General features: G+C 43.4%; 1 protein-coding gene across 3 annotated transcripts; it reads right to left on the bottom strand.

The window, feature by feature from the left end:
* Positions 1-793: 793 nt before the first annotated feature.
* Positions 794-23,615, bottom strand: pcsk7 (proprotein convertase subtilisin/kexin type 7). Of its 3 annotated transcripts, none has more exons than XM_011483069.4 (17): positions 23,477-23,615; positions 22,563-22,873; positions 22,128-22,364; positions 18,848-18,982; positions 18,205-18,370; positions 18,028-18,118; positions 17,853-17,907; positions 13,664-13,802; positions 13,482-13,582; positions 10,709-10,876; positions 9,794-9,898; positions 9,141-9,243; positions 3,114-3,270; positions 2,938-3,032; positions 2,729-2,834; positions 2,521-2,638; positions 794-1,938 (listed from the first exon to the last, which is right to left on the bottom strand). In XM_011483069.4, exons 2-17 carry the CDS (start codon positions 22,812-22,814, stop codon positions 1,651-1,653), a joined length of 2,316 nt encoding a protein of 771 aa, XP_011481371.1. In that variant the 5' UTR covers positions 22,815-22,873; positions 23,477-23,615; the 3' UTR covers positions 794-1,650. The 3 variants fall into 3 exon arrangements, with proteins under 3 accessions (XP_011481371.1, XP_011481372.1, XP_078785477.1); XM_011483070.4 differs by having other exon boundaries at positions 23,472-23,605; XM_078929351.1 differs by having other exon boundaries at positions 23,032-23,498.
* Positions 23,616-25,381: the final 1,766 nt, after the last annotated feature.

The raw sequence follows: 25,381 nt of genomic DNA, 5'->3' as shown, positions 1-25,381 counted from the left end.
ACGAAGAAAGATTGCAGCTGTGTTAGGGGGCCTGTAAAAATTATTTTCAGGGCGTAAAAAAAAAACACTGGGCGGGGCCACAGTCTCTTTGCTCTGCTCCATTCTGATCATCCACTGTCAGACCAACAGATCCATGAAGGTCTTTGTTTTCCTGGTCTGAGCTGGAATCTGAAACAGAGCTGGACAGATGGACAGACCTGATGCCATTTTTGTTGCACCGCTAATGTTAGGTTGGGGGTGTGAGAGGCTGTAAGCTAGTGGGAGAGCTTGTAGACAAAGAGCTCTCATTAAAAGTGAGGGCGACATTGCTACACGCCAACAGAACTCCTGCCGCTCTGCAGAAACTATTTCCCAGAAAACAACGACAGTCTTTTACCTTTGACATCAATATAATTAAAAGACCACATAACTAGAGGAACATTTAACAACAGCTCCACCGATGATCTGAGTGGGTCTAAAACAATCTCTGAGCTTAGCATAGCTAGCAACAGTTCAGATGTTTCACTTGTAGCCTTGTTAGCTAACACCAGCGCATACATGGGTGGACTTTAAGCAGCTAATTATCAATGTATTGAATATTATATTATATAATTAATGTATACGTAAATACACACCAATTTTTCTTGTGTAGAAAACCAGAGGAAATGCTTGAACTATATAGTGAGCTTTTCCACAATAAGTTAGATGAGATGATAGAAAAACTTCAGGATTTGATGTAAAAAATCTCAAAATTCTGCTTTGATTTCCTCCCCAAGTCCATTACCAATAGAAACAAATCCACCTGAATCCATGATAGTTTAAACGTATTTTATTTTCAATCATCTGTGCCTCGCACTGCATTACAGCTCCAATCTGCACTCCAGTCATTCAGATAGAAAAAGAGAAGAGTTCCTATTACAATCTGAAAAGAGGTGTAAAGAGGTCAACACTGTCAGCATACAGTACATGTGTACAACAGGCACACATTTATATATTATAATTTATAAAAAAATACAAATTCCAATCTCCATTTCAAGTTTTTAAACAGTAGTTGATTGAGGAACCAGCAGATAAAAACCCACCCGCCACAAAGGAGTCAAAAAAAAAAAAAACACACCTCAGAAAATAAACGTCTTTTAAAAAAGAGAGTACCTTTATGAAACTTCACATTTGAGAGTGGAAGACCCCTGTATGTTAAAAACCCAGCACTGCATCACACGCACACACACAACGTTCATCTCTTCTCACATTTGTCTTCACTAGTTCAACAAACACACCTGTTGGCGCTTCTTCCAGCTTCACAGACAGGATAGTTGTTGTGGGATTTTAAACTTTTTCCACGTCGCTGTCCAGAAGCAGCTCTTCAAATGTTTCCTTGAGTAACAACAAGTTTACTTAAACGTAAACCTCAGATTTGTCCATGTAAACCCTTAAAAAGCAAAAGGTTTTCCCACATTATTGTGTCTTTGAGGACATTTTTAAGGAGGAAGTACACAAACACGCACAGTTACAGTCCAAACAAGGTCACTTGTCTGAGAGATGAGGAGAAGGACGAAGAGTCCACTCCTCCTTTGAGTTGGAGGTCCACTTGGACGCCCTCACCTCCAGCCAGAAGCAGCCCAGGCGAGGGAGAGCGAGCCGCAGAGCTCCGGCAGCGTTCCTTTAGCTGGTTTATACTACAGTTTGCTCTCCTGCCAACAGCGGCACTTTGGCCTCATAGTCCAGAACCGTGTGCAACTCCACCCCAGAGTCATCCTCCTCTTCCTCCCTGTACTCCCCAGCCTCCTGCTCCGTTAGCGCCTCCTCCACTCCTTTGATGCTGTGTCTAAATTTCACAGAGCTGGAATCCTGCCTCCTGGGCAGGCACAAGACGGCGCGGAGGCTTTTGTTGGCCAGTGTGACCTCCAGAGTGTAGTAGAGGGACCAGAAAAGGGCGAAGCATCCAAACAGCAGCAGGAACTGCAGGAGGAAACACAGAGGAAGCTAGTGGATTTCACACAAAGACAGGCAGATCTTATTCTGTATGCATCACTATCAAAGCACTGAAATGTTTCTGAATTGATCAAATGTCAAACGGATGGATGTGACCTGAACTTTCAACCTTCTACCAGGGAAAATCTGAATCTGTGACAGTATTGGCTGTGAAGACACAACTTAAAACATTACAAACATTTATTCCCGTGCGAACTCTTTCAAATGCAATGCATTGTTGTCTCTATTCCAGAGTACTGGATTCTGGAATTGTAGATTGGAACGATGGCGAGCGCCCCATGTAGAGCACAAAGTAGCGAGTAGTGAGGAAATTCAGCCAAAGCCCAAAGCCTCCCATCTTTTCAGGAAATGAAACTTCAATAAAAGCCCAGTGGAATGAATGACTTACTTTGCAATTTCTAAAGTGTCACAATCTGTAGGAGGACAACTTTCTGCAGGACTCTCAACGCTCTTTCAGCTCAAACTTGTGTTTTTTTAGGTCACAGCGTTTCCAAAAATCCCTAAGTTCTATAAATTGCTGGTGTTTGAGTGAGGGAACGCCGCCAGTACCTTGAGGCTGTTGGATGTAAAAGGTCGGATGATTTCAGATGGGATGTCCAGGCCTGGGGGGCAAGGCAGCGAGAAATTGCTGTCCAGGTATTTGCCGCTCATGGCCTCCTTCACCAACCTGCCAATCAATCAAGCAACAGCCGGTCAAACTGCGACCAAATCACTGCCGTCAGGCACAGGAGGACTAGTCTGCAGAGCAAAGACGCACGTCTGGCGCTCCTTCACTTGGCTGGGGCTCATGGATGAACCGTACAGGCTCAGCTTCCACTCCTTCAGCACCCCCACAGCGGCGCACCGGTCAGACATGGCTTCCTCTGCACAAAGTTAAGGAGGAATTAAGTTGAAAGCATAGAAAGGAATGGTGATTCAGCTGCCCTTCAGGAGAGCTCGACATCATCATGTGTGGCGTCGTCTTACTGTGGTCTGAGATCTTCAGAATGTACACGCCTTCAGCCTTCTCCCCCCAGCAGCGCACGGTGGAGAAGGTCCAGTCCGTGTAGCCTGCAGAGTCGCTGCAAACACACAGAGCAAACTCCTGACTGAGGCCCACACACAGACCGCCATTTTCTCCCGTTTTCAAACGACGCACTAACCGATCGGTGGCTCGACGAGCCCCCATGAGAGAACGCATCCCGCTGGGACAAACCAGCACCACCTCCAGGCTACCGCGGCAAGGATGAGTTATCGTCACGGTGACGGCCACGTGCTCCAGCGTCTGCATTCCAGACTCTTTTAGGTCAGCGGCAGAAACTGAAGAAGAGGAGAGCGGATCATCATCAGTCATTTTTTGAGAGCTGATGTGGCACCCATGTAAATTTTCTTTTTTTTAAGTATCTACATTTTGTAATCAATGAAACAAAGAGGGAAAGCAGGAGATGAGAGACGTGGTCAGTCTGCGGCGCTCCTCCCCTGTTTTCTCCTGAAAAGCTGTCAGAGAACTCGGTTCTGCGTCTCCCTGGCTGCTAATGAGCCACAGCGCTCCGTGACCATGTAGGGCCTCCCGCTGAAAGCAGGGCATGAGGAAAAACTAACAGAGGGACGGAAGAGGCAGTGGAGTGGGGGTGATGTCCAGAAAACGTTGCAGTGTGAAAGAGGAGACACAAAAGGACACACACACCTATTATCGACAGTTCCATGATTCAAAACGTAAGGGATAATGGCCCACGAATTATCAGAAATGAACGCACGCCGTGGAAGCCTGAACCATCCGACACTTTCTGATAATGCACACTGTAAAGGCTGTTAACCCGGTTAAACCATGGTCATTTACAAAAGAAAGAAATATTCAATCACTTTTTAGTACTTTATTCTCGTTACTTTTTCAGTTTGGATCGCTTCTTTCACAAAAAGCGGACCAGGTAATCATGTTACCGTGACAACGCGCTGCACCAACCTCGACTGCAGCTACAAAGGAGAGCAATCTCTATGCTGATGATCACGATGTGTTGAATAAAGCATCAGTTCAGAGAGAAAGTTCACCTCTTACCGCTTGTTTTTGTCCAGATGATGAAGATAAAGGTTGTTTTGACCCTAGAGCTCTATCGCCGGGTGATTTTCACCCCAGCAAAATTATCTACATTAATGTCAACATGTCCAGGAGGGTGTGCCTTCACCACGGAAGTTTCACATGTCCCAAGAAGGGGTGGACCAAAGACCAAGTTTCTGGTATCATTCTGTTACTTTTTAAGAAGTTTTTGATCTCAAATTTCTCAGTAATTTTTGAGCATGTTTCTAGGAATTTCCTAAAAAGATTTTTGTTACACATAACACAGTTGAAAATGAAACAAAGCCACTCTAATTCATCACGTGTTGTTATGTTTTGATCTATTTCGTGTGAAAAGTACCTTTTGATGGGTATATCATTTTGGGTAGAAATGACCCGGTTTGGGTCCCGGATCGACTCGGGCTGCCAGATCTTCTCGGGGTCCTTCGACCAATGATGCCATGACACTATTTGATTGGCTGTAAGTTGGCACGATGACGAATACGATAGTGATTGGTCAGTCACAGTGAACGATATTACTGTAAATTTCCGTTATTCGTGAGAAACATGGATGACTATTACATCAAATTTTTTTTTGGTTGTTTGTTTTGATAAAACATGAAGAACAAATAAAAATTGAGAAAAAAAGTGTGCTGTTTTTTGTAATTAGTTTTTTAATACTTTCTACAAGTTTTAAACGGGAAATATAAACTTTGCAATCATAACTGTTAAATCCAATGAAGTTCTGTAATTCCATCGTATGGAATTCAATTAATGCTTATGTTAATGATTAAAGTACAGTTTGCATTTGGTGAAACAAATAATAATGTCCGACGTAACAAACAATTATGTCTGACACCTTAAAACTAAAAATGGCATTATTAGTTATGAGTGAGAAAAACTTTACAAAAGGAAACGTAAAATCGCTAAGTAGTTTGTCCAACTGGTGTTGCTGTAGGGTGACGTCAGCATTGGTGGAAGTTCTGGCAGCCGAGTCGATCCGGTTCCCACACCGGCAAAAGTGATGATGTCACTTTTTATCGCAAAAGTGTTCTAGGGTTAAAGAAGCGGGCGCAGTGTTATAGAACACTTAAGCTATGTGACCAGAACTTCTTTTTTAGACGTGCGGTTATCACTTTTTAATCCACACCCAGCAGCCAATCAGAATCAAGTATTCACCCGAACCATGGTACAACTTGTGTGTAGCATATTTTCTCCATCACGGATTGGTTCTTTTTCAATCTGCATTGTCTCGTTTGCTACTAATCTAGCCACAGGGGTTGCAAGCCAGTAACTTCTGTGCCGGTCCCAAGCCCGGATAAATAGAGAGGGTTGCGTCAGGAAGGGCATCCGGCGTAAAAATTGCCAAAATAACCATGCGAATCATCCACAACACTTTAGACATACCGGATCGGTCGAGGCCCGGGTTAACAACGACCGCCACCGATGCTGTTAACCTACAGGGTGTCGGTGGAAATTTGACTACTGTTGGTGGAAGAAAGAGGGGAGGCAGAAGGGTCCGTGACCAGAGAGAGAAGGGAAAAGGCAGGAACATAGGTTTGAGAATAGGGACTCTTAACGTTGGCACAATGACAGGGAAAGGCAGAGAGCTGGCAGACATGATGGAGAGAAGGAAGGTAGATGTACTGTGTGTGCAGGAGACAAGGTGGAAGGGCAGCAAGGCACGTAGTATTGGAGGAGGATACAAACTGTTCTATCATGGTGTTGATAGGAAGAGAAACGGGGTAGGAGTGATTCTGAAGGGGGAGTTTGTAAACAGTGTTCTAGAGGTGAAAAGAGTCTCAGACAGGATGATGAGCCTAAAGTTAGAAATCGAAGGGGTGATGGTGAATGTAGTCAGTGGGTATGCGCCACAGGTTGGCTGTGAGTTAGAAGTGAAGGAGAGATTCTGGAGTGAGTTGGATGAGGTCATAGAGAGTTTTCCCAGAGGAGAGAGAGTTGTTATTGGAGCAGACTTTAATGGGCATGTTGGTGAGGGCAACAGAGGTGATGAGGAGGTGATGGGCAGGTTTGGTGTGAAGGAAAGGAATCTGGAGGGACAGATGGTGGTGGACTTTGCAAAGAGGATGGAAATGGCTGTAGTCAACACTTACTTCCAGAAGAGAGAGGAACATAGAGTGACATACAGAAGTGGAGGTAGGAGTACCCAGGTGGACTACATCCTATGTAGACGAGGTCATTTGAGAGAGGTTAATGACTGCAAAGTGGTGGTAGGAGAGAGTGTAGCCAGACAGCACCGCATGGTGGTGTGTAAGATGACTCTGGAGGTCAGGAAGAAGAAGAGAGGGAAAACAGAAAAGAAGACCAAGTGGTGGAAGCTACAGAATGAAGAAACTTGTGAGGAATTTAGGCAGAAGTTGAGACAGGTCCTGGGTGGTCAGGATGAGCTTCCAGAGGACTGGGAAACTACAGCAGAAATTATCAGGGAAACAGGTAGGAAGGTGCTAGGTGTGCCATCTGGAAAGAGGAAAGACGGTAAAGAGACTTGGTGGTGGAATGAGGAAGTACAGGAATGCGTCCAGAGGAAGAGGTTGGCTAAAAGGAAGTGGGATGTAGAAAGGACTGAGGAAGGTAGACAGGAGTACAAGGAAGCGCAGCGTAGAGTGAAGAGAGAGGTGGCAAAGGCCAAACAGAAAGCTTACGATGAGCTATATGACAGGTTAGACACAAAGGAAGGAGAGAAGGACTTGTACAGGCTAGCCAGACAGAGAGACAGAGATGGGAAGGACGTGCAACAGATAAGGGTGATTAAGGACAGAGATGGAAAGGTGCTAACAACCCAAGAGAGTGTACAGAAAAGATGGAAGGAGTATTTTGAGGAGCTGATGAACGAGGAAAATGACAGGGAAAGAAGGGAGGAAGATGTGGTTGTTGTGGAGCAGGAAGTAGCAGAGATTGGAAAGGATGAGGTTAGGAAGGCTCTGAAAAGGATGAAGAGCGGAAAGGCCGTTGGTCCTGATGACGTACCTGTGGAGGTATGGAAGTGCCTAGGAGAGACAGCAGTGGAATTTCTAACAAGGTTGTTCAATAGGATTTTAGAGAGTGAGAAGATGCCTGAGGAATGGAGGAGAAGCGTTCTGGTCCCGATCTTTAAGAACAAGGGTGACACGCAGAACTGCAGCAACTATAGAGGAATAAAGTTGATGAGCCACACAATGAAGCTGTGGGAAAGAGTAGTGGAAGCCAGGCTTAGGAAGAAGGTGGAGATTTGTGAGCAGCAGTATGGTTTCATGCCCCGTAAGAGCACCACTGATGCCATTTTTGCTTTGAGAATGTTGATGGAAAAGTACAGAGAAGGTCAGAAGGAGCTGCATTGTGTGTTCGTAGATTTAGAGAAGGCGTATGACAGGGTGCAGAGGGAGGAGCTGTGGTACTGTATGAGGTCGTCTGGAGTGGCAGAGAAGTATGTCAGAGTAGTTCAGGACATGTATGAGAGAAGTATGACGGTGGTGAGATGTGCTGTAGGTCAGACAGAGGAGTTCAAGGTGGAGGTGGGACTACACCAAGGATCAGCTTTGAGTCCTTTTTTGTTTGCTATGCTGATGGACAGGCTGACAGACGAGGTAAGACAGGAATCTCCCTGGACAATGATGTTTGCGGATGACATTGTAATTTGCAGTGAGAGTAGAGAGCAGGTGGAGGAACAGCTAGAGAGGTGGAGGTTTGCTCTGGAAAGAAGAGGTATGAAGGTCAGTCGTAGTAAGACAGAATACATGTGTCTGAACGAGAGGGATCAAGGTAGAAGCGTTAGGTTACAGGGGACTGAGGTGAAGAAGGTGCAGGAGTTTAAGTACTTGGGGTCAACAGTTCAGTGGGATGGGGAGTGTGGAAAAGAGGTGAAGAGGCGAGTGCAGGCAGGTTGGAGCGGTTGGAGGAAAGTGTCAGGAGTGTTGTGTGACAGAAGAGTGTCAGCAAGACTCAAAGGAAAGGTGTACAAGACAGTGGTGAGACCAGCTCTGCTCTATGGGTTAGAGACGGTAGCAGTGAGACAGAGACAAGAGGCTGAGATGGAGGTAGCGGAGATGAAGATGTTGAGGTTCTCCTTAGGAGTGACCAGGTTAGACAGGATAAGGAACGAGTACATCAGAGGGACGGCTCATGTTGCCTGTGTTAGCGACAAAGTCAGAGAAGCCAGACTGAGATGGTTTGGACATGTTCAGAGGAGGGATAGTGGATATATTGGTAGAAGGATGTTGGAGATGGAGCTGCCTGGCAGGAGGGCAAGAGGACGGCCAAAGAGGAGATATATGGATGTCTTAACAGAGGACATGAAGTTGGCTAACGTTAGGGTAGAAGATGTTCATGATAGATTGAGGTGGAAAAGGATGATTCGCTGTGGCGACCCCTGATGGGAAAAGCCGAAAGAGAAAGAAGATTGTCTCGTTTGCTACTGCCTGACCACAATTAGAAAAAAAAACACTCAGAAATCTTAAAATCTTCATATATGTTCTCCGTAGTGAGAATAATGCCACAAGGACATTGTAGAAAGACCCAAACTTTGAGTTTTATCTTTTTTCCTTCCCCATTCTCTCAGTTTTCAGGAGTGCTGGTTGTCTGCCTACACACCTAACACTCCCACACATACAGCTTTTACTCTCACAGAGACTAATTCAGAATTCTGGGTCTGCCAGAAAACTACAGACACTAAAAAAACTAACACTCGGCTCTTCATTAGAGGCCAAAAACAATCATCACAGGAACGATCCAGTACATAAATCTACACACACTCTAAGCCTTATCCTTAAAAAAGCTGCTGCATGAACGCAGCATAAATCCACACAGCAGCTGTGCGTGATGATGCAATCAGGCAGTAAAATAAAGGAAAGGAAAGTGTGAGGGAGGAGAGTTAAAAGATGAGGAAAGACGAAATGACTCTGCCATGAAAAGGTCATCACCATGACAACGGAAGACAGTAAAGACAGAGAAAGCACAAACCCAAAAATCTCAGAAGACAAAAAGAAGAGGTTTGGAAACAGGATTAAACCTGAAAGAAATCTCCCAAGACAAACTCACAAAGACGGCCTAATAAGGACAGGAAGGCACAGAGCAGCAAGAGTGGAGGAATGGACTGTAAACCCAACTGTCCACTAGAGGGCGGTGCAGAAGAAAACATTACCGTTCCAGGTACGGACCAGCTCCCTGTGATAGATCAGGATTTCCGCCTCCTCATGAATCACTGAGCTCTGATAAGAAACCAGGAAAGGCACCGTCTCCCAGACCTGAAACACACCAGAGGGAGAGATTCCAGAGGACTGTGGACGTGCACGTGAGTAGGAGTGTACTGATGTGTAGGTAGGTGCGGAGGTAGGTGCGCAAGAGTGTGTGTGTGTAGATGTGTGTGCATAGGTGTGTGTGTAGGGTGCGTGTAGTTGTGTGTGTGTGTAGGGGTGTGTGCGCAGATGTGTGCGCAGGTGTGCGCGTGCGTAGGTGTGTGTGCGTAGGTATGTGCGTAGGTGTGTGCAGGTGTGTGTGTGTAGTTGTGTGCGTAGATGTGTGTGTGTAGATGTGTGTGCATAGGTGTGTGTGTAGGGGTGCGCGTAGGTGTGTGTGCGCAGGTGTGTGCGCGAGTGTGTGCTCGCGGGTGTGTGCTCGTGGGTGTGTGTGCAGGTGTGTGTGCAGGTGTGTGCGTGGGTGGGTGCGGAGGTGTGCGTAGGTGTCTGCGTAGGTGTGTGTGTAGGTGTGTGCGTAGGTGTGTGTGCAGGTGTGTGTGGGGGTGTGTGCGCAGGTGTGTGTGTAGGTGTGTGCAGGTGTGTGTGTGTAGGTGTGTACCTTGGCTGCATTAACTAGCCTCCATGCGTTGAGGAGGCCAAAGCCGTGCTGGTGGCTGTGATTGAAACCTGCCTGGTTCTGCTGCCAGTCAGCGTTTGGGTCACACTACAAAAACAGAGAAAAGTCACTTTCACTTCACAGTCTGTTTGATTCAGAGGAACAGTTTGCTTTTTCTATTAACTAAACGTTTTCCTTTTGTCCTTATTGTTTAAAACTACAAATATTGTGATAATGCATTCAAGGAACCTTTTCACAGAGTTTTTCAGTCTCAAACATCAAAGACCCACTCTGATGATGACAATGGTGTTTTGTTTCTTACTTGTTCTTGTTGCATTTCTGTCATGATGGAGAAAACTAAGCTCAAATTCACACTTCTGAATATGTCGTTATTCAAACCTCAAGGCTGGGTGGGCCACCAGCTTCCTGCTACACTTAAACAGAGAGCTCTCAGCAGCGGGGGGCGGAGTTGCTCAGCGCTGTCAGTCCCGCCCAAAACTCAGAGACCAATTTCTAGAGAACTACTGCTGCTCTGCAGAAACTATGTCCTAGAAAACGACACCACTTTTTGATTTTGGCTAAAACCTAAAAGCGGCATAATGACAATTAAAAGACTTCTGGCAACGATTTGACCAAAGATCTACAGATCTACAGATGACCTGGGGGGTCTTTAAATGTTGGGGGGGGGGGTTACAATGTTGGGTTAACTTTGACAGCAACAACTTCAATCAAGCATATGCAGCACCAGGCTAAATTCTTTTACGGAGCAGACACCAAAACCCTTCACAGTTCAATCGGTTGTTCTGCCACATAGAAGGTGATTCTAGTTCTTCTATTTCTGGCTCTCGTTACTGTTGCACTGATTTGTTTTGCCATAAAACCCCTCATGTACACATACATTTCTTCCCACACACTAACCTTGGTGGCAGTAAAGGCAATGATGTGCTGCACATCTCTCCAGGTGAGACAGGGCCGGACCTGCAGCATGAGGGCGATCATTCCCGCCGCCAGAGGCGCCGCAGCAGACGTACCGGTGTGGCCGTCCGTGCAGCCCGTCCCCTCCTGCATGGACCAGTCTGACGTCACCTGGGGAGCAGAAACGTCTTCCTGTGTCATAAAGCGACTTTAACAGCATTACTGCTGAATTTGGATGGTAAATGTCGTGTTTAGAAGGCTAGTTTTGATGAATAAAAACATGGCTGCTAGATAATATTAACCACCAGTGAGGGCTGTTCAAAGTGTTTAAAATTCTCCCTCTACTTATGTAATTACTAATAAAATTACAAAAGGTTTCATTTCAAGCCCAGTTCACATATTTTAACGATTAAAATTGTCTCTTCTATTGTAGTGGTAATTTGATGTTTTTTTGTTGGAATAAAAAGCAGAAAGAGTTTATTTCTTCAACTTCCTGTAAATCTTCCATAAATATCTTTTTCCCATAATCCATCTGTCATTACTTGGGTGACATTTAAAAATGTCAATCAAAGATGAATTTCAGTATATATGATCAGAGTTCTACCACCAAATTTAAATCAATACTATATCAATTTAAATAACTGGAAATTACACGTTACTCGATTTCCTTCTAGTGTTAGTAATAATCCAGGATCTTTCAAATAAAACACTTTAGCATGAAGCTCTAGAGGAAACAGTTTTAGATTTACTAAACGGAGAATATCACCAGCCTGTGGCATTCTGTGGATCAACATCTAAACTTCTGTAAAGATGGATGTGGATATTGTTCTGATGAAATAAAGGCGTTTAGCCGTTGGCTGCTAGCTCCGTGGAGAAAGTGTGTCTGTTAGCCTGGGGGCGGTTCCTCACTTTGTGATGTCACAGTGTGAGAACCTGCTCATTTTCGTGGATTGGGAGGGGCTGGTGCCTCTCCAGTGATGAAATCCCTGAACTTTTCTTTGAGCGATATGGCGGGAGCGGAGCGAAATTTTTGAAAAATACATGGTCTTAGATGAATCCTGGTCCATTCTGGCAGCTACTTATTCACTTCTTAATCAAAAAACTAAGACTAACTGGAGCATCATGATTTAACATTCAAACCCCTAGTTTGACTTACCAATAAGGACTTGCTGGTCCTAAAATATAATTTGGAGAATTGCTAAAAGTAACACAATCCTACAATCTAAGCTTTTCCTAAAAGCTGCAAAACATACAATTGCTAAAAGATAGTAACATCAAAGCCCCAAATGGGAAAAAGAACACCAGTAACTATGATATTCCAAGAAAGTACCTCATTTATTTGAACCATTTCTGCTTTAGAAATGACGGATGTCCAACATCCACCTGCACTGTTTTCTCAAACTATAATTGCATCAAATCTGCTTTAAACTATCTTTCTAACTACCTTTCTACACAAAGTACACCAAGCATGACCTGTAAAAAGTAAATTTATTTAATAAAATGCACTACTAGTATATTTCATTTTCATCTGCATCTTTGAGTCCGACTGCAGTGAGTTTTGATCAATGTGGTCGTTTATTCTGCAGTCAGATCAAGAAAATCTACAAGGGGGGGGGGGGGTGTCTCCTTAGTCACTGATCAAAGAAATAAAGAAGAAGAAGATCCCAGACCAGATTTAACAAACGGTACATACAAACCATTCAAAGACTCGACATAAAAAAAAGACTTGACGTAGCTGCCCTGGCGCAGGCTGACAGAGGCGTGGCTGCCAGTTCGCGCCTACAGCCCCTCTGACCATCACCGGGATCATTCACAAACATTCACACACCAGTGGAGCTGCACTGGAGGCAAGGAGGGTGAAGTGTCTTGCCCAAGGACACAACGACGGTTGGCTGGGGGGAGCGGGGATCGAACTGCCAACCCTTCGATCATTGGACGACCTGCTCAACCACCTGAGCCACTGTCGCCCCATGGCAACAAATGGCAATTTCAAACAATGTAAAAGACAGTTAGCATGTTTTAATCTCTGCATAAATAACTAATTGTATTAAAACCGCTGAGAGTGAAATTCTGAACACAAATTGTACCCACCTCCAACATTTGTCTTGCGAATGTACAATAAAAAGAAATCGCCATATTTGTCTTTTTCCTCCAGCCAAGACCACTTAAATTTGTTTTTTATCGTCTTCTCACAACTGAGGTCGTGACCACGCTCAATTATGACGATGCCCGCCATTATTTTAACACAAATTTGATCGCAAACTCTTCAGATTTATTTGTGTACGTGGTCAGCGTGGGTCCGCCATTTTCGGTCTCTAGGGAATCCGTCACGCTGACCACGTGGTACAGACAGAGCCAATCAGAGCCGTCGACGCATCCGAAAGCAACTAAAACGTCCCGTCATTGGTCAATTAGGCCGGGAAGACGAAGATAGAGACGGAGAAATATCGAAAATAAAGCTAAAATTCGCCATTTTCAGACAATTTTTTCATCCGGAAAGCGATTTGTCCGTAGAGATCAGGTCTTTGTTTCCCGGAAGGTGCGATCGGTTTGCTCAAAAAACCGGATGTCCGGGAATTCCCGGAAGACTTTCATCACTGCTCTCAGAAATGTGTGAATGGATCAAAATGCTGCTTGAGGTTTTTTTTGGAGAGGAATAAACATTTTCATATCTGGAAAGGCCAAAATGTTGTTTTTGCATGATATAGGCCCTTTAAAAGTAAAAACCAAACAAAGTTGTGTTTGTCTGAACACCTCTGTTTGTGGTAAAACCTACTATGCTCCTGAGTCTGGATCCCCCGCTGCTGAAAGTGACAGCCAGCATGGACGCACATTCCTCTGCATAGAACGGCATCTTGCCTTTCTCGTTGACCGCTCCTGTAACAGTCAAACAATGCAAACGTTCACACATCTAAGCTCTCAGGGGACCATAAACATGACTGAAAGTCTGTGCGTTACCAATGGTGATTGTGTAGATGGAGTTGGCGTAGCCATCGTAGTTGCAGTTGTCGTTATATTGACCTCCGTTACCACTGGCTACCACAAAGATGCTCCCAAAGCCTCGTCTCCCTGCAATCACCCCGTGCTGCAGAGCCGCCTGTTAGCATAAAAACACGTCAAGTTTGAAAGCTGCAGGAAAATCGGTCCCCAGCTTGTCGTTTTAAAGACCGATGCAGTCGTCTTCTGTCGTAGACGTGTTCCTAGTGCTCTCTTAATTTAGCCTGTGTCATTTTGTGGGACAGTTTCTGCAGAGCGGCAGGAGTTTATTAGAAATTCCCCTCTGAGTTTTGGGTGGGACGGTTGGCGCAGAGCACCCCCACTCCCATTAATAAGAGCTCTCTGTTTACACGCTCTTCCTCACACCTCCAGCCTAACATTACCGGGAGCTTGTGGTCCGTCCAGTGACAAATACAATCTATTTTTTCATCCCTTCCTGATTCACAGTGGTTTGGATCAAGAAATGCTCCAAATTGACATTTTAAGATCAACTTTCTTTCTATGCCTCCTCCATCATCAGAAAAATGCTGATGGAAAATGTGAAAAACAGCATTTTCCTCAGAGTGGTTCTTTAAAGCTGTGTTTACACCTCTTTTGAGCCGCTGAACGCCTGTTCCTTGACAAAAATCCAGCGGCACACCAGCAACCAAAAAGGGAAAAAGAGAAACTCTGTAGTCTTGATGAACATGCCCTCCATGATCTTGTGTCCATTTTTTGTAATAATCCAGGCACAAAAAGCTGGAAGTTGCAGCTGTTTTTCCTAAAAGTTGAGATAATTTAATTTTCTACTAATTAGTTAAAAATTTGTAGTTGTTTTTCCGTCCAGTTAAAATTTGATGCAACCTCAATTAAATAAATAAAATAATCTTTCTGACCAGTGATTTTTTTATGTTTGTGCCAGAGAAAACTGTACATTTTGAGCAATTATATAATCACAGCATGTTTGATCAATTTTAGACAAAAAAGACCAACATTATCCTCATGATTACAAGATATATTGTAACTACACAAAAGTGTCCATGTTAAAGTTTTATGCATTTTTATCTTTTGTCTGAATTAAAAAAGGGTAACACTTTATATTAAGATTCCTTAACAAGCTTTGTTAACACATTAACAAGCATTATAAATTAATTTATAGGGTGTTAGTAAACATTCATTAGTACAATAAGTCTAATAAGGTTTATTAAATTACTTAGTTAACACATTTACAAGCATTATTATTAGGATGTTTTCAAAATGCTAATGATGCATTTACTGATATTATAGGTGCCTAACAAATGTGTCAGTGTTAATAAGCTTAGTAAGATTTATTAACAACCTTTGTTAACTAATTAAGAAGTATTATTATTGTTTGGGGTTCTAGTAAGATATTTATTAGCATTACAGACGCCTGACACAAGCCTAAGTATTCATAAGCTTAATAAGTTTTATTAACTAACTTAACAAATTAATAGGCTTTATTAATGTGTCAGATGCTAGTAAGATATTTATTAGCATTATAGATGTCTTGCAAATACCTGAAAGTGTTAATAAGATGTATTAACATCTAAAGTCAGACCATTGTCTTCTAAATCCATATTACTAAACTGCTTATAAGCTTTACAAATGTATTAATTAACTTTGTTAATAGTTTATTAATTGTTTTGCAGCACCTCATCTAAAGTGTGGACGTATTTTACCACAAACAACCACAAAGCATAAAGATTGTAAAAAGAACTTTATGACATTAAAACAGACTAAACATACACAAATCGTTCTGTAAAAGATATATAATAACTTAATTCAGACAAATAATTTTTTTTTAAAACATATATACTGGTGTTGGATGACTCTAGCATCATAGCTATAAGGATAAAGTATTAGCATCTATCCTGAGTGAAACATTCATTGCAAATCCCATCACCAGGAGACAATTCTCTGCATTCAATGCCAACAGCATTCAACCACTGTTGCCTTGATTCAAAGTCCACAAGAAAGTTGCACAAGCCAGTCATTTTTGAAGAACGAAGACAATAAACCTACAGGAGCCATGCTAAAGCTAACACGCTAACGACCGACCGGTATAGAATCAAAGATGGGCGGGGCTTTTTTCGTCACCTGTGTGAAAGTAAAGTCTAAGAGGCCATTCAATTGGCTGAAAGTGAGCACGCCTGTTTTGCTGATGAGTTTGATTGACAGATTCCTTAGCCAATGGTGACATTAGTTAACCTGCCCATCTTTGATTCAAAATCAAAGATGGGCAGGTTAGCATGTTAGCTTTAGCATGGCTCCTGTAGGTTTATTGTCTTCGGTCTTCTAAAATGACTGGCTTGTGCAACTTTCTTGTGGACTTTGAATCAAGGCAACAGTGGTTGGATGCTGTTGGCATTGAATGCAGAGAATTGTCTCCTGGTGATGGGATTTGCAATGAATGTTTCACTCAGGATAGATGCTAATAGTTTATCCTTATTAGCTATGATGCTAGTCATCCAACAACAGTATATATGTTTTTAAAAAAAAATTATTTGTCTGAATTAAATTTTTATATATCTTTTACAGAACGATTTGTGTATGTTTAGTCTGTTTTAATGTCATAAAGTTCTTTTTACAATCTTTATGCTTTGTGGTTGTTTTGTGGTAAAATACGTCCACACTTTAGATGGGGTGCTGCAAAACAATTAATAAACTATTAACAAAGTTAATTAATACATTTGTAAAGCTTATAAGCAGTTTAGTAATATGGATTTAGAAGACAATGGTCTGACTGTAGATGTTAATAAATCTTATTAACACTTTCAGGTATTTGCAAGACATCTATAATGCTAATAAATATCTTACTAGCATCTGACACATTAATAAAGCCTATTAATTTGTTAAGTTAGTTAATAAAACTTATTAAGCTTATGAACACTTGGGCTTGTGTCAGGCGTCTGTAATGCTAATAAATATCTTACTAGAACCCTAAACAATAATAATACTTCTTAATTTGTTAACAAAGGTTGTTAATAAATCTTATTAAGCTTATTAACACTGACACATTTGTAAGGCACCTATAATATCAGTAAATGCATCATTAGCATCTTGAAAAATCCTAATAATAATGCTTGTAAATGTGTTAACTAAGTAATTTAATAAACCTTATTAGACTTATTGTACTAATGAATGTCTTACTAACACCCTATAAATTAATTTATAATGCTTGTTAATGTGTTAACAAAGCTTGTTAAAGAATCTTAATATAAAGTGTTACCAAAAAAGGTAACTTTAACAAAAACGTGTCATTTATTTTTGGGAGATTAAATTGTTTCCGTTTAGTTTAAATGTGTCTGTTGGAAACTTCACCTTAATGCTGCTTCTTTGTTTTTGTTACTTTTATTTAAACCTAATATCTACTTTATTAAAGTGACTGAAGTCTGGAATAGAATTTGTCCTTCAAACATCAGAAAGCAGTTGTTTCTTTTATAAAGATGACTTGGACCAAACTTTGGAGTCTCTGAGAGAAATAAACTGTTTTCTGATTTCATCAAGAAGATTTGCAGACTGTTAGCACAGACGTTTGCGTTTGTTGTGCTTCATGACGGTTAACAGCAGCGCCATAAGAGACGCCGTTACATTAGCCCAATGCATCATGGGAGTTGTAGTAAATCCAGTGGTGCTGATGCCGGACAGACTCGCGTCTCTGACCTCCACTGTTTTATTCCCTTTTTAAACGCTCTGACACCGGATCCCGCGTGAAGCTGCTACGGCTGCACGGAAGATCCGGGATCCGTTCAGATCACCGGTTCTGCACAGACGTGTGCTGCAGATTGCCCCCCTCCTCCCTCCAGGTGCTTCATTTAAATCACTTGTCTGTTCACATCAAATGTGATTCATGCATCAAATTCGTGTCCTCCACTTCTGAACTTTAGTTCCAAAGTGTTTTTTATAAACCCAACGTTCCCGCTGCATGTGGGAGGAGCTACCGTCAAGTTTTTCACACCTTCCTTTTGAAGGATGCTGAGAAATCTGGTGCTTTTATTTTGAAGATCTCCACAAAGACATCAGCAAACTATTCAGTGTGAAACCTGAGCCTTTTTTGATTAGTTGAAAAACACTGGTCTACAGCGACTGATCTTTTGCAGTCTACTGCCCTCTGCAGGATAATTAGAGAACTGTCAAAGCAATGAGTCACCTTCCCCAGCGGGTGAGGTCCATCCACCGTGTGGCCATCGTCATCTGGACCCCAACTGCAAGAACCAACATTCTAGCTCAGAGGACAGTATGATCATATTTGTAATGTTCATACAAATCAGAGCATATTTCCAGTTATGCAATGGGTATAAATAAAACTAGAAGCCTTCTCCTACCTGCAACTATAGATGTCATTAACTTGATAATTCTTGTTGAAAGCTATGGCCTCTAGACTATCCGTCAACGGGCCATCAAGGACTCGGATACCTGAGCAGACAGCAGGAGACATTATTCAACAAACCCACGGCAGAACTCCTCCCTTTGCGCCTTCACTGAACGGTATTGTCTTGTACCTGCCACCCTGCTGTCGTAGGCCACACCAACGGCGCAGAAGCTGTTGTTGGGGACAGCCGCGATCTCTCCGGCACACCGAGTCCCGTGGTGATTATCACTGTGAGAGTCTGGGTGGGGCATGGGGTCCGGGTCGTTGGAGTTCAGGTCATAGCTCCCCTCAGGACTCTGACAGGGACAGGCATACAAAAACAATCACTGAGTGTGACGTTTACTCATTCAAAGCGTTAGGTTTTTAGCTTCAGACTAAACAGGTCCAACCAGAAATGAGATATGAACCAGACGTTGTTACTAAACTGGTACTTGACACGTTCCAAAAGAGTTTTTTCTTCAATGTTGTTGGAGACATGCCTACAGCAGTCATTGTTAAAAAACACACCTAACAAATCTGACTTTTTCCGACGTTGGTCTGCTGATCTTTTTGTTTTGTTTGCTTCTCAAGAAAAAGCCAACACAAACAAATACAGTCGATCCCTAAAATGACTGAAACCACAGCAGATTTCAGTGACGGTAAAGTGAAATCAACAGAGTTACAGACACGATTCCCATGGATCCACATGATCTGGTGCTCCCCAAAAATGAGACCTGGTAAGCAATTTTTTTGTTTTTGTCCATCAGAAAGCTGTTTTCTGAGTTCAGACTTACATAATTGAGATGAATGTCCTGGTGGGTGTGCTCCAATCCGTCATCCACCACCACCACTGTGACCCCCTGGCCGGTGATGTTACGCTCCCACACTCCGGTCACATTGATATCCATTCCTCTGTTGACGTCATTATGCTGCACAGACAGGAGGGGGGGGTGTTACTGAGGAAAATAGGGTTTTAAACACCATTTATGGCATTTTTGATTTGATTCTGATTATTTCAAGCATGAATTGTGGACAAAAAATGAAAAAAGAAAAATCACACAGATTTATCAGACTCATTACAGGAAAAAAGAAATGCATTGATTACAGAAAAGGATAATGGGGGACATATGTGAAGAAAATAAACTCAAAATTGTACTTCTGAGTCTTTAGCAGACAAAAAATCTTTGTCTAATAAAGCTTGTAGTTGTGACGTAAAAACCACACTGGGCGGGGCCTCAGTCTCCCTGCTCTGCTTTCGTCTCTGTTTTCCTGGTCTGAGCTGGAATCTGGATCAGAACTGGACGGATGGATGGATCTGATACTGATCACCATTTCTGTTGCACCGCTAATGTTAGCTTGTGGTTGAGAGGGGCTGTAAGCTAGCAGGAGAGAGCATCTACAAATGGGTGCCAGGAAGGGGGTGGGGTTGCTCAATGCCAACAGTCCCGCCCACAACGCACAGGTGAATTTCTGATGAACCACTGCCGCTCTACAGAAACTAGGTCCTAGAAAACAGCAAAGGTTTTTGGCTAAAAACAGCATCCTCACTCTGAAAACTGATGATGGGACTGGGACTTTCATGGGAGGGTGTCACATTAAACAGAATCCAAAATCTGAAATAAAATGTCAAGTGTCACTGGAATAAAAATGTCAAGGTTATAAAAGAAGCAACGTTATGTGACGCATCAACACTCAGAGCCGTGCGCTGGCAGCACTTTCAAAGTTATTTGTGTAGAAAAAAGTGAAAACGAAACACAGGATTCTAAATATAGAAAAGAGACAAACATGTTGAAGGAAATGCAAATGTGAAGGTAACGTCACCCACTCGCAACTTCACCATAAAGTGTAAAGCCATCTGAAAACAGCTTTACTGTAGGAGTATTAGGATTGAGACATCTTTCTAGAGATGCAACAGGATTTAAAATAATACACTGGATCTACATTTCATCTCAAATTCAGACTTCTTTCTTTCATTTGAAAGACTCTGTTGACATGGCTTTATGGCAGGGGTGGGCAAGCGTTTTGACTGGCGGACCACATGGGGTTCTAAAATTGAATAGAAGGGCCGGACCAGGAGCAGAAGCGTGGAGTGAGAGAGAAACACCATGGAATCTGGATGTAAACATTTGGATTAAAAATTATATTTTAAAACAGAGCATTTTAGAGTTTTTAGGTTAAAGCTTTTGTTCTCATTTTAGAGCCAGTTGCACCAACAGCTTGATGATCCTTGAGAAATGCTGCGTTCATGTGGTGTTTGAATAATGGGAAAAATGAAAAACAACACCACATGGATGCTAGAGCAGGTCCACAAACTTCTTCTTGTGAGGCCATAATAACTCTTTTCTTTAAAACCATAAACTTCTTTTGTCTTTCTTTTATTGTGAAGCCCTTTAGGGAGTTGTAAAGTGCTCTATGAATAAAGTTTCATTCATTCATGATCCTTTAATAAAATAATAATATTTATGAAATAAAAATGACTTCTCTCTGTGATTTACAAAGACAAAAAAAGTCAAGAAAAAGAATATTGATCCATTAAAAAAAAACAACAATAAATAGTGGCTCCTCTCCCGTCATATTCCCACTGAGACTTTGAGGTCTGCAGCTCCTCACGTCTCACAGTTTGAGCAGCTGTTCTGTGTCCTGCACGTCTGTTCAGTAATCATGAAAAAGCACATTTCTCTGTCTTCTGCTGCAGCTACGCATATATCTGTTTTACCTTTTCACCACTACAGAGTTTCCTCGTTTATTGCAGGAGTTACTTTCTAAAAATAACCGTGATCTGTGAAATCCACAGAGTCTGATTCCAGACGTTTATGGCAGTAAAACTCCTCACTGCCTAAATACACTTTTCTCACACAGACATGAACATTTTCACACTTTTCTCTTGTTTAAATTCTCAAACCTTCATAGAAATTAAGTTCAGGATCTTAGAATGAAAACAAAGATCTGATCACAGATTTCTGATCTGAAGAGCTCAGCGTTTCTCTACAGGATACACAGAGGAGATCGATAGACAGGGTCTCCAGCCAATCAGACACAGAACGGGGTGCGCTGTTTAAAAAAACAGCATAATTGGTCTAAAAGAATGAGCTAAGCCCTGAAAGATGAACTGTGACGTAGAAAGGAAAGACTGTCTTCTGTTCTGTTTGACAGAGATTTTAGAGGGTTTCAGGTTGGAGCACAGACTGCAGGGGGGGGGGGGGGTCATGTTTTATGGGGGTCTCCATCGTGTGGCCAGATTAAAAAAAAAAAAAAGCAAAATCATGCATCTCTGATATTGTTCAGTGGGCCGGACAAAACATGGAGGCGGGTCGGATCCAGTCATAAACGTTGAAAGAAAAAAAAAAACAGGGCCAAAGCGCGGAGGCATTTCAAGAGCAGGACTGCAATGAGGATTTTCTGATTTTTTTCGGTGGTGTTCAGTCTCCTCCGTGCTGTGTCTCCTGTACAGAACGCTTTTAATTTGCCACATTTACATTCATCTTTGACTGCAAGCAAAGGTTTGTTATATTACTGGACTAATTTTTCTATGAAGGCTTCGACCTTTTGAATTTGAATTTGTCTGAAAGAGTGGATAAAGTGTGCAGAGAGGAGTTTATTTTTTAAAACGCTCCTCCTGCACACAGTATAAAAAATGGCATCTTCCATTATGAGCTTTACAACATTCTGCTCATGAAGATCAGCCTCCATTTACAACAGCATAAACATTTCTGACGACAACCACCAGATGCTGTTTCAGTAGTAAAGCTGGGCTTTAAAAAAAACCTTCTAGCAACAAGACTGATCAAACCACAAATCCATTTTCCTTCAAGAGTATTTTTTCTGTTAGTTTGGTTTTGATTACAACTGGAAATGTATTTAAACAATACACTATTTCTATTTAGTGATAAACACACGCGAGGCCCTTAACGGCCCTTACATGTGTCAAGCTGAAACCCAGCAGTAATGATACACATTCTATAAAACAATGAGGAAAAGAGGAAGCTTTGTATTTTGATTTATCCAAAACCACAATATCATTAGAAGGTCTAAATTAGAATTCAAAAGGCATTTATATGAAGTACATGCTCTCACCAAATGCCACTGCTTGGGGTAGTTGGGGTCATTGAAGGCCACTGATCGTTTAGAACGACTGAGCAACATCTCTTTGGAGAACCATAGAACTTGAGGATGTGCTGCTAGAACCTCCCCTGCACTCCTCGTCCACAGCCCTCCCAGAGCCTCAGAGTCAGAGCTTCCAGAGCACAGCAGGTAATGGCCCTTCAGCTGTCCGATCTGGCCTTTATTCTGCAGCCCAGCCTGGTCTGCCACCTGAGAAAAACAACAGAAAGACGCTAAAAACACAGCAAGGAGCTGAGTCCTTAGGGACGGCTCAGAGTTTTAAGTGGGAAATAAAACATTCCTTTGGACATTTACAACAAAAGTGATGGAATCAAGTATTACAAATTGTCAACAAATAACAATCCAATAGTTTTAACCATAACAAGGAGTGAAAACTCTAATACCTACCCTGTCTGCTATTACATCCAGATCTAGAGAGTCTTGCTCCACATCCTCATCTTCCTCATGCTGCCTTCCAGGATGGAGCCGAACGGCCCAGGACTGACCGGGACCACAGGAGGAGGACGTCCAGGGTGAGGAAGGAGACGAGTGTGGAGAAGGAAGGGACGGAGTGACAGACGGCATCAGAGTCAGCAGGAAGAGGACCACGGAGGACACCAGGATGAGCAGCAGGAATGTTGGGAAATATGGCGTTGCCATAGCAAGGAGAGGCGACACGGCAGATCAACCGGGCAAGTCCTCTTCATCTGAGCAACAATCTGGACAAACAGAGACACATTCATGGCGACCTTGTAGAAAGACTGTATAATACATGCATATATAACTAATAAAACTGAATTTACAAAACATTTTTGGACGATGCTAAAAAAGGATAAAAATAAAACAAACAGAACAGAGGTTTTATATCTATCTATACCAAAAACGGTCTCAAAGAGGATCTGCCAGCTGCCCACACGTTGCTTCAGCGCCTCTGCCTTCAGCCAAACTGCTCGTTTTTACGGGAGCTTTTATTTTCTTAACCTTTAGCTCAAAGACTGTGGCTAACACGACATTAGCTCCCGTCGAGCTCGTTGTTGTAGCTTGTAAGCTAGCTCGTGTAACAACCGACCGGCGTCTGTGCCACAGCTGAAGCTCTACGGCGACACAAAAACAAAGTTACGGCCCAAATGTTGGCGACAGCAGTCACGAATCGGGCCGTGCATGAGCGGTAAGCCCCGTGTTTTCACCGCGGAGCAGTTGTTTTTGTTGGCGAGCTGCCTACAGTCTGACAACAAGCCTTCCCGCGCTTGTCAGGTCATGAAACGACACCAAAGGAGTTAGAAACTACAGTCAAACACTGAGAAAGTGTGCCGAGACCTTACTATTTACGGAATTTGGGTGTCCTCTCCGCTGGAAGTGAAGAGTTTTGATTATTTCGCTGAGCTTGTCAGCTCATTTCCGCAACAGAGCTGCGATGGCCGTGCGTGCGTGCTTACGTCACACGTTGGAGAAAGACGCGCTGACCAATGACTTGTTTAGTTCTATTTACTTTATTTAATTTTTATTCCCTTTTGTGATTGTTACTAATAATTAGAATCTTCCTAAGGATGTAACACGTTTATTCTGTATTCAGAATTGTAATGTACATTATAAGTGCATAATTGTTGCATTTTTTTTGTTCTGTATGTTGCAACACAATGACTTATATCGCTAGAGGAGACACGCCCGCTTGAGAAGCCTGGCGAAGCGCGACGCCATCTTGGTGAGGTACACACACACATATATATATATATATATATATGTATAATAAGAGAATTATATAAGAAAATTCCTATTTTTCATCTTCCCCAGTGAGCACTCTCTGCAGCTGCGCTCTGACTGTAACACAGTGGGACACCCCCACTCCACCCTCCCACCCACTGAACCGTGTGTACTGTGTGTTCGCGTGAATATGTGCTTTTGTGTTCTTCAAACCAACTATTGTGAAATATTTAATTCATTCAATCACACAAACTATTACTGCAAAGGTGAGGTAACAACTGTGCTCAGGTGAGTGTTTATGTTCTTCTAAAATGGATGGTGGAATGTGAAAAGAAGAAGGGAGAGTGCCCAGCCATCCCCACCCCAAGACCCCCACCGCAGCAGCAGCGGCAGCCGGAACCCCCCAACGCCAACCGGCAGCAGGCAGGGAAGAACCGCCCCCCGGGCGACCACATCCGCCACCCAGACCAGGGCCAGCAGGACCGCCGCGAGGCCCCCAGAGCCAGAGAGCAGGGAGGCATGGGGGGAAAGACAGTGCCGCCCCAGCCCAACCAGGAGAGCAGCCCCCCCGCCGCGCCGGGTGGGCCCAATGCAGGGCCCCACCCGAGAAGGGTGCCCACAGCCCCAGACGAGCACCCCATCACCACACAGGAGTTCTGGGCAACCTCCGCCCCAACCCCAGGTACGAGCCAGGACCCCCCAAGGGAGACCCGCTCCACACTCCAGGCAGCCACCCACCCGGCCCACGGTCGGTCCATGGAGGAGCATGGCGGGGGCCAGCCGCCCCCGCCCAGGAGGGGAGCACCCCAGGGAAAAGGGGGGCCCACAAGGGATGTTGTAAACATGGCCCGACCAGGCTCGGCCACAGTTGGAAATTTGGTGGGGCCCAGCGCTCAGGGGCCAGGACCATAACCCACCCCACAGGGATACGGACAAAAAAATAACAGTGTTTTTAAATGTTTTTAAATGTTTTAACATTGTTTTTAACATTTAAAAACACCAAAACCCCAGGCCCAGCACCACCCACCCCACACAGAGAGAGAGGAGCCAGAAAGTGCTGCCCCCCCGGAGCAAGTCCAGGCCCCCACCCCCAAGCGCCGGCCCTGGAAGAGCTCTGGTCAGGCCTCGATGGGACCGAAGCAGCCAACCGGCCGGGGCAACCGCCGATTGCCTCAGCGGAGACCCCGACCCGTAATCCATCATCCTTTTTAGAAGAACATAAACACTCACCTGAGCACAGGGTGGTTTTCCAGAGGGGTATTCCAGAAAGCAGGTTATGCTAGCTCCCACGGTAAGTTTGAGGCTAAGGAAGTTGATAACCTCAGTTTTCGGTTCCAGAAATGGAGGTATGTTTCAGGGTAGGTCAAGTTGCCATAGCAACTCATGCACTAAACATAACCTGGTCTGGAGCAGGTTTAGTTGAAGGTTAGTTTGTTTACAGAGAGGTGAAGCAGCATGGCGTGTCCATTTGAAGATGATTTAATGGATGAAGAAGCTCAGATAATACTTTTTCCACCATGAGAGGG

This window comes from Oryzias latipes, chromosome 13, assembly GCF_053564925.1.
Source record: "Oryzias latipes strain Hd-rR chromosome 13, Olatipes_Hd-rR_3.1".
Taxonomy (NCBI): Eukaryota; Metazoa; Chordata; class Actinopteri; order Beloniformes; family Adrianichthyidae; genus Oryzias; species Oryzias latipes.
This window is presented reverse-complemented; position numbering and strand designations above follow the sequence as displayed.